This window comes from Aphanomyces invadans (assembly GCF_000520115.1).
Source record: "Aphanomyces invadans strain NJM9701 unplaced genomic scaffold supercont1.68, whole genome shotgun sequence".
Taxonomy (NCBI): Eukaryota; Oomycota; class Saprolegniomycetes; order Saprolegniales; family Verrucalvaceae; genus Aphanomyces; species Aphanomyces invadans.
The window spans coordinates 161,799-173,780 of NW_008580213.1; the positions used below are offsets into that span (position 1 = coordinate 161,799).

Sequence of the window (11,982 nt, forward strand, 5' to 3'; positions counted from 1 at the left end):
AATTCTCGAAAAAGACTGGAAGTCTGATCAAATATTGGGATACAAAGAAAAAGGTTCATATTACAATAGCCAGATTTCGGAAATGAATTCTTCTTTTTCTTTTCCTCGAAATGTTGAAGACTAGAAAAGGTACGGATTTGGACTCTCCTATTTCGGAATGCATTACACGACTTTTCCGTCAATGTATTTTTAGTGATGAAACCAAAACAAAAACTTCAAACAACGATGTTGCCCCCCGATGTCCTTGCTGCGCTCCATGACTTTGCGCCACAGGGTCATGTACAGTACATCAACCTACTCTCTACTGCTATAGAGCGACCGTTCATTCCTGATATCCGATTTGATCTGCGCTCCTTGTCCGAGGAACGAATCTTGGATGGTCTTCTTTGACGCCACGGGTGGTCGCCTTGGTTGGTTTGATCGCTTTGGTCGCCTTGGCCGCCTTGGTTGGCTTGGTCGGCGCCATTTTGGAAGGTGGTGGTGGTAATAAAACTGCTCTCTTGTGCTGACAGCACAAGAGAGCAGTAACTATTAAACTGTGTTATTCTCAATGTTCCCTGATATGTTACTGAACGACAATGGGATCGACCAATCCAATCCTTCAATTATCGATTGTCCAACCCCCTTCAAGTTCATGTCGTTTCACCAATAATCACGAGGGATTTTGTCGTTTCGATGTCGGATGCTACGGACATGTGTATATTCTTAAAGTAATGGAAGTGGACACCTTGTTTGTTTGGTTGGCTGAGACACGTTTATCCCTCCATATTTGAGTATTTGCATTTTTACCATGAGTAATGATCATATTGTTGATCACTTCCAAGTTATCTCGATATATTCGAGGGGGATCGATCTTTGTGGTAAACATTTTGTCTTACCCCCGTCTGTCTATGTTTGATCGATTTATTCGTTTTTTCCAGTGTATCGATGGGGATATCCTTTATACTGGTGTTTGTGAGCAGCCATTGTGTTTTTGACTCAGAAGGCCATTGTAATTCAAGATATCGCGAAATTGTGGAAAATCAATTTCTGTAGTAGTACTATAACCTATTAATATTAGTACTAAGTACTCACTCGTCTGTGTCATGGAATCCGAGGTCCCTATCGAGTCGCCGCCGTTGACCAAGGCTGCACCGCTTCAAAGCCTCCTGCCTTCGACCTGCGGAGTGCTAACATCGCTTCCTGAACTGTCCGGTCACCCCAAGAAGAGCTATGCCCTTGGATGGAACCTGGATGGGTCGTGGTTGGCGTCGGGGAGTACAGACCGATCCATCCGATTGTGGGACCCAGAAGGTATTCGAAAGCTTACCGAGATGCAAGGACACAGCGACACGGTCAATCAGCTCATGTGGAACCCCACAAGTAAGCATCTTCTTGCAAGTGCAGGAAATGACAAGAGTGTTCGCCTGTGGGACACAAAGAGCTCGAAATCGACGTCGTCCATTGCACTGTCGTCCGCTGTCATGAACGTCGCGTACTCCCACGATGGAAAATACATCGCCGCGCTCTGCACAGGCTCGACGCGAGACACTGGTTCCATCAGGTAATGCACCACCACTTGCTACGATCCTTGATCTGGACTCGATAGTCTCATCGACACCCGAAAACATAAGATTGTCACGCGCATGCCGACTCCATACGAGTTCCAGGACATGTTATTCAGCGATTCGGGCTTCCTTTTCGCCGCCGCAGGTTCAATGTCGATCGCATGCGTGGCTCATTTGCATCTAGGACACTCGGCGGGATATGGAACGCTGGAAGTTCTACAGGTCGTCCCGGACGCGAACGACCGCAAGCTGCCGCCGACGCTGGAAAACGTCCACAAGGTGCACGCCGCGCATTCGGGCAGTTGCTTTGCGATCGATCTGGCCAAGAATGGCCGGATGTTGGCGCTGGGAGGGGTCGACTCCCTCGTGAGCCTGTGGGACCTGGACGAAGTGTACTGCATGCAAACGCTCGTGACGTCGCAGTCGCGCATTCGTTTCGTCAAATTCTCCCACGACTCCAAGTTCCTCGCGTCAGGAAGCGACGACCTCGTGATCCCGATCGTCGAAGTCGCGACTGGACGGCATGCGTTCTCCATCGCGCTCCAGGAACCGCCGCAGCAAATGGCGTGGCATCCGTCCAAGCACCTGCTTGCGTACCTCGGGGACACAGCCTCCAACGAGAAGAACAAGGATCGGCAAGGCGTCATCAAGCTCGTCGCGGTCGCGCCGCCCTGATGGCCTCTGTCGCTTTGTGTTACAATCGATAAAATTGGACTTGACTATCCCCAAATTTCGACATGTGTGGTTCTCGTTGCCAACGCTACAGAGCCGCTAGAGCTCGTCGTTGCCGCTGCCGGCGGCACAGAGTTGAAGGCGATCCACGCACATGGCGGTCTGCTGGGGAGCGAGGTTGTTGTAGTAGAGACCAATGAGGTCGTCGGCGAACTCGTCCACAAACCCTTGGCACTAGGGTCCGCAGTGTCACGTCGACGATGTTGTTCTAAATCACTGGTTTACCGCGTTCTTGACAGCGACATTGACCTTGGGAGATGCGTGGGGGTCGGGCAAAGACACTTCCTTGCAGACAGATTCGAGGACTTCCAGAATGCGGCCTTCGCTGCGAGAGTACGGGATCTGTTTCTTCTCTTCGCTGATGCGGAAGACCACGTCCATCTCGTGATCATTCTCTGTTGCATTCAAGTTCATCTCAATGCGTCGCATGAATGTTTGACATAGACAACACGATGCCGGCAAGGGCGACGACGATGCTGGATCGGCAATGTCATGAGATGGGCATGTCAGATCGGTGAGGCCCAACTTCTTGAACGACCGTGAGTGATCCCACCGCCTACATCAAGATGAAGAGCATTGAGCGGGACGGCAGGAAGTTACCGCTTCACCCACGCATCAGCCATCCCAGCCATGCAGATCGCCGCAACCCAGCACAACAGCTGCATGGCCCTGGATCAAGAAATTCAAAAGTGGCGTTCGATTGGCAATACATCACCCACGTGGCATCCCGACCATGTGCAACACTTTTTCAACGGAATGCCGGCATCGCATGCCTCCATCCTCGTCAACTAGTCCTTGAGCGTGGAAGCTCCACAAGAAGTCCATTGGGACAACGATGGCATGAGCCACGTGGACGCGCGGCGGTCCCGTCTTCATCGTTCCATTTTCGACCGCTCCTTGGATTCGAGAACTTTCGCTTCCGGATAAAGATACCAAATAACCCATGCGTTAAACTCTTCATCACCGGTGCACTTGGATGCAAAACACCAGGGGCAAAGGTCCCACGGACGTAAATCTCTCTTACGTGAGCTGGATACAGCTGGGGGAATGACGTTGTGCAGATGACGACGTGGCGTGGGGGAGTACTGTTGGACTGAGTTTAACCTGATATCCGGATATTGCGATCTTGGTTTTTTCCATACAAAGTTTCGATATTTTTGACGGCCGTCGAATTGAACGTCATTTTCAAATTTGCGCGCATCGTCGGGAGCCACATGAAGGTGTTTGGGTCGTTCTGGAAGAAGGCGTTGGTGGTGGCGTCGGTGTTTGCCGCGATTGGTATGCACAATGCCGGTGCGAGTGTAGACACTTCCGCTGCTGACGTCGTGGGGAGTGGGAAGGTCGTCGATCAACTCGACGGTGCGCTCTTGAATGGCGACAAGTTTCAGTTCCAAGCAGAAGTGAGTCGTTTGATGGATATTATCATCAACTCGCTGTACAAGAGCAAGGAAATCTTCCTCCGCGAGCTCATCTCAAACGCATCGGATGCATTGGACAAGATCCGATTCCTCGCGTTGTCGGACAGCACGATGCTCGATGTCGCCAAGGAGTTGGAAATCCGCATTTCGTTCGACAAAACTGCGCACACACTCACCATCAAAGACACGGGGGTGGGTATGACCAAGGACGACTTGGTCAAGAACTTGGGGACCGTTGCCAAGTCGGGCACGGCCAACTTTGTGTCGGCAATGCAAAATGGCGCCGATGCCAACATGATTGGGCAGTTTGGGGTTGGGTTCTACTCGGTGTACCTTGTTGCGGACAAGGTCCGTGTGATTTCAAAGAACAACGACGACGACCAGTACATTTGGGAATCCAGTGCGAACGCGAGCTTCACAGTGTCGAAAGACCCCCGCGGGAACACGTTGAAGCGCGGGACTGAGATCACGCTGTTCCTCAAGAAGGATGCGCTCGAGTTTGAGGACCAAGACAAGCTGAAAAAACTTGTGACGCACTACAGTGAGTTCATCAACTTTCCCATTTACTTGCACACGTCGCGCGAAGAAACGATCGAAGTGGACGACGACGACGACGAAGAGGACGAAGAAGAAGAGGATGGTGATGCCACGGCCGCCGACGACGAAGAGAACGAGGAGCTCGAGCCCGTCGAGGAAGATGCGTCAAAGCCTGTAGAGAAGAAGACTGAAAAGAAGACGGTTTGGGACTGGCAGCGCGTGAACGAGATCAAAGCGATTTGGACGCGACCCCGCGAGGAAGTCGACGAGTCGGAGTACAACAACTTTTTCCGCGCCATTCACAAGGACGGAACGGACCCGTTGACATGGATTCACTTTGTCGCGGAGGGCGAGATCGAGTTCAAGAGCATCTTGTACATCCCGTCCAAGGCGCCCCACGATTTGTACCAAAGGTTTGACGGCAAGCGCGCCGACGTCAAGCTGTACGTGCGCAAGGTGCTCATTTCGGACCAGTTCGAGGAGTTCCTTCCCAAGTACCTCAACTTCATCGTTGGTGTCGTCGACTCGGACGACCTCCCGATCAACGTGAGCCGCGAGACCCTCCAGGAGAACAAGATTCTTCGCGTCATGCGCAAGAAGCTCGTGCGCAAAGTGCTCGAGATGCTGCGCAAACTGAGTGAAAACGACGAGTCCCACGGCGACGACGACGACGACGAAGTCGCCGAGCCTGCCGAGGACCAGCCCAAGGACAAAGCCGACAGCTCCAAGTACTTGACGTTCTGGGAAAACTACGGCAAGAACATCAAGATCGGTATCATGGACGACCACGCGAACAAGGGCAAGCTGCTCAAGCTCCTCCGCTTCAAATCGAGCAAGTCGCCAGACAAGTACATTAGCTTGAACCATTACGTGGCCAATATGAAGGACTGGCAAGACACTATCTACTACATCGCTGGCGAGAGCGTCGAAGCGGTCGAGAAGAGCCCGTTCCTCGAGACGTGCAAAGCCAAGGGCGTCGAAGTGCTGTACCTGGTCGACCCCTTGGACGAATACGTGATGCAGCACATCCCGGACTTTGACGGGAAAAAGATGCAGAGCATCACAAAGGAAGGACTCAAGTTTGGTGACGAAGACGAAAAAGTCCTCGAACGCAGACGCAAGCTGTACGCGGAACAGTTTGACGGCGTCATCACCGGCCTCAAAAACGTGTTCGGGAACAAAGTGAGCAAGGTCACAATCTCCAAAGCGACGGGAGTCGACTCGCCCGCCGTCATGGTCACGTCGCAGTGGGGCCACTCGGCCAACATGGAGCGCATCATCAAGGCGCAAACGTTTGCCAACCCGGCCGCCCAAAACCCCGCCGCACAAAAGATCATGGAGCTCAACCCTCGCCACCCGATCATCGGAAAACTACGCGACTTGTTCGCCACGGCGCCCGACGCCACGGAGACCCACGATTTGTCCTGGCTGCTCTACGACGCGGCGCTGACCAACTCTGGCTTCGCCATGGACGATGTCGACCACTTTGCGTCGCGCGTGTACCGCATCATGAAGACGACGATGGGTCTCGACTCGTTGGAGCTCGAGCCCGAGTTGAACCTGCCCCCCGAAGACGAAGTGGCGCTGGAAGACGACGCCGCCGATGACGAAGCCGTGACAGAAGCGGTGGAGACCGAGGACGAAGCAGTCGAGACACCGGATCAAGCAGGGGAAGAGGTCAAGGATGAGCTGTAGGACAGTGTGTATATCGATCGCAATCGACTTGATTTTTGGGAAGCACAACGGAGTAAAGTACAAGATATTGATTAGACAGTTTTCTTCGCGACGGGCGTCTTCTTGAGGAAGTACCGTTCGATGAAGAACTTGAGGAAGAGCGCAAAGTACGACGAGTACATGATGATGGCCCATTTGAGGTTCTCACGGTCCAAGAGGCATGGGGCGCCGCTGCGAATGTAGTACACGCCGGCAACAGATACGGCGACACCGACCACCATTTGAGCGAGTTGAATCACCGTCACAAACTTGGCCCACGGCGCACGAATGCCAATGGCAGCGAGGAAGTAGTAAAAGTACATGACGGCGTGCACGGTGTAGTTCATCGCGACGAAGAACAAGCCCATGGGAGACAAGTTGGCGTACGCGTGCCAGCAAAACATCAAGACCGTAATGTGGTGGTACCAGTGCAGGAAGATAAGCGGCTTCTTGCGCAGCACGATGAACATGGTGTCAATCAATTCAGGGATCTTGGAAAAGATGAACAGAGTGACCCACAGACCGACAGGGCCGCGACCGTAGTGGGGGAACGCTTCCGAGCACACGTTAAAGTACACGCCGCGAGTGACGAGCGAGTTGAGGAGGAATGGAACGGTACGAATGCTACCAATGGCACTAAAGAGCGCGAGGCCGAAATTCCACGCGGCAAGGGCGTTGTTGAGGCCGAACGGAGCAAAGTTCTTCATCACTTCGCGGCCTCCAAGGCACAACACGCAGTAGATCGCACACAGGGCAATAATGTGGGTCATTGTGTCCTTGCAGAAGCCATACTCCCACGTGAATTCGTACGTGTTCTCCCATTCGAAGGGGTAGATCACCGACAGCGCGGGGTACTGTTCCAACAGCGTCGGCATCGTGTCTCGGGAAGGCGGCAAATTCCTGAATGAAGCGGCAGATCGAGCCACGAGGATGGCGCTTCTGATTGGTCAAGGGCAGAGGATGGGGTAGGGGAATCGCCGACATCCAGCCAATCCCATCGCTCTAGTGGACGATGATGTCACCCAGAGGTGTACGACGCGATGATGTCATCCAAGATCGACGCCGACCGGACGCGGTCCGGACGTGAAGGCCAAGGAGGTACCACGACGCATGCCTCACGGTTCGTTGAGCTCACGGACGGATTGGTGCGTCAAGCGCTGTCCCCGGCGCGTTGTTGTAGGACGGGAGAGAACGTTCCGTGTTTCGATTGGTGGATAGCGTCAAATTTATACCCAATCAAACTATTTCAACGCAAATGTGACAGAGCAGGCATGACCGGATAACAAGGGATGACGTCGATGTGTCCGGATGTCAAGTGGAAGCGATCCAATCGTGTGATTTCATTGGCTGAGAAGAATTGGACATGATGTGATTTGATTGGCTGAGAAGATATGCATCTGGTGGCGAAGGATTGTCGATGGAGCTACGCGGCCTTGGCCACCTTTTTCCGCGGCACGACGGTCAGGGAGAGGTAGACGGCGACGAGGATAATGTGGCCAAGGAAGAGGAGAGTCCTCCACCCGTGGACGGAGTTTTCCCACGACAACGACACAAACGCGACTGCCAAGTAGTTGATTGTCAATGCCGTCGCGATCGTCCCGACAACGTCGTACAGGCACTTGAACGTCTTGTTGTCCACGACGTACGGGCGCAAGATGCTGCGGGCGAGGCGATTCACGGCAGTTGGTAGTGGAACTAGACGAGTCGTGGTGACGAGGTCGATACAGAGGTCGGGGTACCAGAGAGGAAAAAGAGGTAGTAACCGGGGTAAAATCCGTGCCAGATCGCCGACACAAAGTACGTCGCAAGCAGTGAGTTGTTCATGCGCTCATACACGTAACGCTGGAGCCACGCTTGAGTGCCTTGGTTCCACGCACGCGAGAGGTCCCGGATGCTCTGGCCCATTTCAAAGCCCAAAATGTCGACGTTCGACACACCATTCCATCCTTTCACGTGACCGTCTTTGGAAAACCCTTCAAAGCCAAATCCGCTCAAGACGGTGCTACCTTCTGCGACCTGTCGACGGCATGTGAACAAACGACTTCGACCAAACCTTTACCTTCCATGCGAAGTAGTACTTGCAGCGAGTGATGAGGAGCGCCATGTAGACAGCGCCCCACTGATGCACCACGGACGGAAACGTTGTGTGGAGGATCTTGTGCAGATTGAACGACGCGCCAAACGTTGCCATCGCGGCCATGCAGGTCAGACCAACGACGAGCTTGGTCAGTGCGCTGCCAAGGCAAGATTTCCACGTGCTCGTGTTCTGAAGATAGCGCTTCGTGACGGCGTCGATGTATTCTCGGTATTCAAACGCTGGACCGGCCAAAAACGTTGTAAAGCAGTACGCGTACCCGTAAAACTCGATCAACGACGGCAAAGTCGAGATCGCGAGGTGGCGGCGGGTCGCATACACCTTGGCAAGTTGCTACAAAACACGGATAACGGCGTGGCAAAACCGAGAGAGGACGTACGGGGTTGGTCGGGGCCGTGGCGAGCTTGGGGTCCGTCCCATCCGACACGTTGTACGCAAACGACGTGAGCTTGATAACGAGCAGCATTTGAGGCCCCGTGAAATCCAAACTCCATCCGAGGTAGTCCACGTAGATGCGGTACAAATGCGACGCCGACATGTATACCATGTTTAATCCAAACACGAGTTGTGGGGCATACTTGGCCGGCACGGTCGCGACGACGGCGTACGTGATGGTGGACGTGATGAACGAGTGAATCCATTGCGACCCGAGTACGAACTGGGCCATCAACACGCCCACCACAAACGAGAACCAGTGCTTGACCCCACTGGGCAGCACGCGAAACAACAGCGCGAGCGGGTACGCAGCAAACAAGGACAGACAGTAGCGCAGTTGATCCGGGGCAAACCCCACGGCTTCCGACAATGCCGCGACTTGGCCATGAAGGTACTCAAACGTAAACGGGCACAGCGCGACCGCGGCCGCGTCGACTACTTGCACGGCGGCGTCGAGCATGGGGATGTGCTGCATTTTGGTCGTTGGATTATCCACATCGTGTCTGATTGGTCCATTCTCGTGTGATGCAATTGCTTCAACAGAATGACAGGACCGCATGGACCCTCTTAGGTGCGCTTTATTTCCTTATACAAGTTCTCCCAGTCTTACGATTGTCAATGTTAGAACCGCAACGATCTCGCTGCTACGCTATGATGGATAGTTTGTGGTTGAGTCGGTGTTTGGGTGGAGGAAGAATGCGTTATTCCGTCGTGGACATCGTGGAGATGGGGTAACTACACTGATATAAGGGAAGGCCTCGCTGAAGTGCGAAGGATGCCGTCGAAGGAGTGGCGGAGCAGCGTCGCACTTAAGAAAACGACGCGGGGGTCGTCAGCACATTTGAACACCGCGTGACGAGCATGGACGCCGTGTTGTCATCCGTCGTGGCGGGGATCGACCAAGGCATGGCCGTGATCCAACCCGTCCTGCAAGACCTCAGTGTGTACGCCGAACTGCTCACGCCCCTCAAGTTCGAAGCGGCCAACGCGTACTTGGCAACTGTTGCTGCCACCGCGGGCCTTCCGTTGGATCAAGTCCGGTACGTTGGGTGCCTCTTTGGCGCGTACCCGTTTGCACTCGTGTTCTCGCTGCTCCCGTCGGCGACGCTCAAGCACATCTTCTCGCTCACCGTCGGCGTATCCCTCGCTCAGTTTGTCTTTGGCGCCTCATGGGTACACACGCTCATCATGGCGCTGTCCACGTATTTGTTGGTGGTGCTTGCCCCTGCGAAATTCGCGCCTCGTCTCGTCTTTCTGTGGAACATGCTGTACATCTCTGCGTCGCACTTGTACCGTTTGTACGTCGACTATATGGGCTGGAGCTTGGACATCACTGGCCCCCAAATGCTCCTCGTGATCAAGTTGACTGCGTTCGCATACAACTACTTTGACGGCGTCGTCGACATCAAGCGCCTCAACACCCCCACCGAGAACAAGGCCCTCGCCAACGTCTACGCTTCGCGCAAAGCCCTCAGCATTCCGCAGCTGCCGTCGCTGCTCGAGTTTTTCGCATACGTGTACTGCTTCCCGACCTTCCTTGCCGGCCCGGCCTTTGAAATCCGAGAATATTTGGACGTCGTGAACGGCGCCAAGAAGCTCGGAAGCGGCTGCACCTTGGCCGCGATCTCGAAGCTCCTCGTCGGTGTCTTCTTCATGGCGTTGATGGTCGTGTTTGGTGGCAAGTACCCGATCACGCTGCTGTACTCCAAGGAGTCGGGCGCCCTTTCCTGGTACGAACAAGTCGCCACTCTGTACATCACGCTCTTTTTCGTCAAATCCAAGTACTACTCGGCGTGGAAGATTGCAGAAGGCGCGACCGTGCTTTGCGGGTTCGGCTTTGAAGGCGTCGATGCCAAGGGCGTGTCCAAGGGCTGGAACCTCGTCAGCAACATGGACGTGTTGGGCTTTGAGCTTCCTCTCTCGTTGCGCGATGCTTCTCGCGCGTGGAACAAGGGCACGCAGAACTGGCTCGAACGGTATGTGTATTCGCGGACGGGCAACTCGCTCATGGCGACGTACTTCGTGTCTGCCTTCTGGCACGGCTTCTACCCTGGTTACTACATCTTCTTCATGAGCGTACCGCTTGCGACGAACGTCGGTCGCCTCGCTTTTAAGCGCCTGCGTCCGTGGTTCCTCAAAGAAGATGGCAAATCCGCCGGGCCGTTCAAAATCGTGTACGATATTGTCGGCGGCGTCGCGTCCGTGTTGGCGCTGCACTACCTCGTCATCCCGTTCCAGGCGCTGAGCTGGGAAAACTCTCTCCAGGCGCTCTCGAACCTCAAGTTTTCGGGCCACATCATCCTCGCCGCGCTCTACCTCCTCTTCCATCTCGTCCCAGTGCGCAAGTTGAAGGCGGCGAAGGTCGAGTAGACTGCCCAATTCGTAATATAAAATTCCACCCAATCAGAAACCAGGTTGTGTCAAATCGGCCAGTCAGAAAAATGCGAGAATATCTTTTCAGCGAATCAGGTGTACTACTCGAGATTTTACAACATGGGCTTTGGGGTTTCGCGGAGAAAATTTTTACCCAATCAGAATCGAGTTGGAACGAATGGGCCAATCATGGATTTTGATGAATCATTATTCAGCGAATCAGATGTTTCTAACGATTTTGACGAAATAAAATAATCAAACGCATGTCAAGGCTTGTACAGCGGCAGGCGCATGATGAACTCCTGTCGGCAAATCGGACACGCCTTGCACTGGGCGCTGCAACCTGTGCAGAACATGTGACCGCAAGGGACAAACGCGCAGTCGACGGCGGTCGTCGTGCAAATGACGCAGTTCCAGCTGTCGATCACGCGCTGTTTCTCTTCCAATACCTTGTACACGCGTGAGACGGCCTCCCGGCAATGATCGCTGACAAGCAAACACTTGGCCTGAAGCACCGAACACTCTTTCCTCCACTCCTCCGCCATGTCGTCTTCTGCGCGTTTCAATCGATCGTGTGCTATGAGCAGCTCATCCTTGAGCCGTCGATTCTCCTGTCGCAATTGTTCGACTTCATCGTCACGTGCTGTGTTGGAGGTACATGCCTTCATCTCTCTGTCTTCAATGACACGGTAATGTGGCACATATTCGTCCATATCACCTGGGAGGCCTTGATAATGTACCAGGTATTCGGTGGCCGTCACCTGCACAACGCGTGCCTTCCGGAGAGAGTGCCCGCGATACACTTTGACGTAGTCGTTCACGCGGAATCGGGGTGTGAGCCCGACGTCCTTCAACGACCTTCGCAGGCCACCGCTGCAGCTGTTCGTGCTCTCCGATGTCATCTTGGCTTCCAGGCGTAGCTTCTCCACTGCCTTGGCCAGATCTCCATGCTTCTGAAGCGACGTCTTGAGCAGCGGCTGCATCATCATCGTGATCCGATTTCAATGCGAAAGTGATCCACAATCGATTCGCGCGTGGCATTATCCGGATCCCGCGCTTCGTATCCGGATAGCGTTTTATTCGGCTTGATTCCTTGTTGGCGTTTTAATGTGGTGAAGTGGCCGTTTTATTG

General features: G+C 53.9%; 7 protein-coding genes across 9 annotated transcripts; 4 read left to right on the forward strand and 3 right to left on the reverse strand.

Annotated features, from left to right (window-relative positions):
- The first annotated feature begins 1,068 nt into the window (after window positions 1-1,068).
- H310_14399 (hypothetical protein) lies at window positions 1,069-2,301 on the forward strand. The gene is made up of 3 exons (XM_008882254.1): window positions 1,069-1,543; window positions 1,589-1,692; window positions 1,732-2,301. The coding sequence occupies exons 1-3, from the start codon at window positions 1,086-1,088 to the stop codon at window positions 2,220-2,222; spliced, it is 1,053 nt and encodes a 350-aa protein (XP_008880476.1). The 5' UTR covers window positions 1,069-1,085; the 3' UTR covers window positions 2,223-2,301.
- On the reverse strand, window positions 2,166-3,175 carry H310_14400 (hypothetical protein). Its single transcript, XM_008882255.1, has 3 exons — window positions 2,880-3,175; window positions 2,505-2,835; window positions 2,166-2,453 (listed from the first exon to the last, which is right to left on the reverse strand). Exons 1-3 carry the CDS (start codon window positions 2,942-2,944, stop codon window positions 2,319-2,321), a joined length of 531 nt encoding a protein of 176 aa, XP_008880477.1. The 5' UTR covers window positions 2,945-3,175; the 3' UTR covers window positions 2,166-2,318.
- A 132-nt stretch (window positions 3,176-3,307) lies between these two features.
- On the forward strand, window positions 3,308-6,844 carry H310_14401 (hypothetical protein). Its single transcript, XM_008882256.1, has one exon. The coding sequence runs from the start codon at window positions 3,494-3,496 to the stop codon at window positions 5,927-5,929; it is 2,436 nt and encodes an 811-aa protein (XP_008880478.1). The 5' UTR covers window positions 3,308-3,493; the 3' UTR covers window positions 5,930-6,844.
- Window positions 3,470-6,842, reverse strand: H310_14402 (hypothetical protein). Its single transcript, XM_008882257.1, has one exon. It carries the CDS (start codon window positions 6,820-6,822, stop codon window positions 6,001-6,003), a length of 822 nt encoding a protein of 273 aa, XP_008880479.1. The 5' UTR covers window positions 6,823-6,842; the 3' UTR covers window positions 3,470-6,000.
- A 460-nt stretch (window positions 6,845-7,304) lies between the features above and the next one.
- Window positions 7,305-8,975, reverse strand: H310_14403 (hypothetical protein). Of its 3 annotated transcripts, XM_008882259.1 has the most exons (5): window positions 8,422-8,975; window positions 8,302-8,375; window positions 8,007-8,213; window positions 7,687-7,963; window positions 7,305-7,642 (listed from the first exon to the last, which is right to left on the reverse strand). In XM_008882259.1, exons 1-5 carry the CDS (start codon window positions 8,681-8,683, stop codon window positions 7,371-7,373), a joined length of 1,092 nt encoding a protein of 363 aa, XP_008880481.1. In that variant the 5' UTR covers window positions 8,684-8,975; the 3' UTR covers window positions 7,305-7,370. The 3 variants fall into 3 exon arrangements, with proteins under 3 accessions (XP_008880481.1, XP_008880480.1, XP_008880482.1); XM_008882258.1 differs by having other exon boundaries at window positions 8,007-8,375; XM_008882260.1 differs by having other exon boundaries at window positions 7,305-7,963; window positions 8,007-8,375.
- A 323-nt stretch (window positions 8,976-9,298) lies between these two features.
- Window positions 9,299-10,905, forward strand: H310_14404 (hypothetical protein). Its single transcript, XM_008882261.1, has one exon. The coding sequence runs from the start codon at window positions 9,339-9,341 to the stop codon at window positions 10,845-10,847; it is 1,509 nt and encodes a 502-aa protein (XP_008880483.1). The 5' UTR covers window positions 9,299-9,338; the 3' UTR covers window positions 10,848-10,905.
- A 135-nt stretch (window positions 10,906-11,040) lies between these two features.
- On the forward strand, window positions 11,041-11,848 carry H310_14405 (hypothetical protein). Its single transcript, XM_008882262.1, has one exon. It carries the CDS (start codon window positions 11,330-11,332, stop codon window positions 11,768-11,770), a length of 441 nt encoding a protein of 146 aa, XP_008880484.1. The 5' UTR covers window positions 11,041-11,329; the 3' UTR covers window positions 11,771-11,848.
- Window positions 11,849-11,982: the final 134 nt, after the last annotated feature.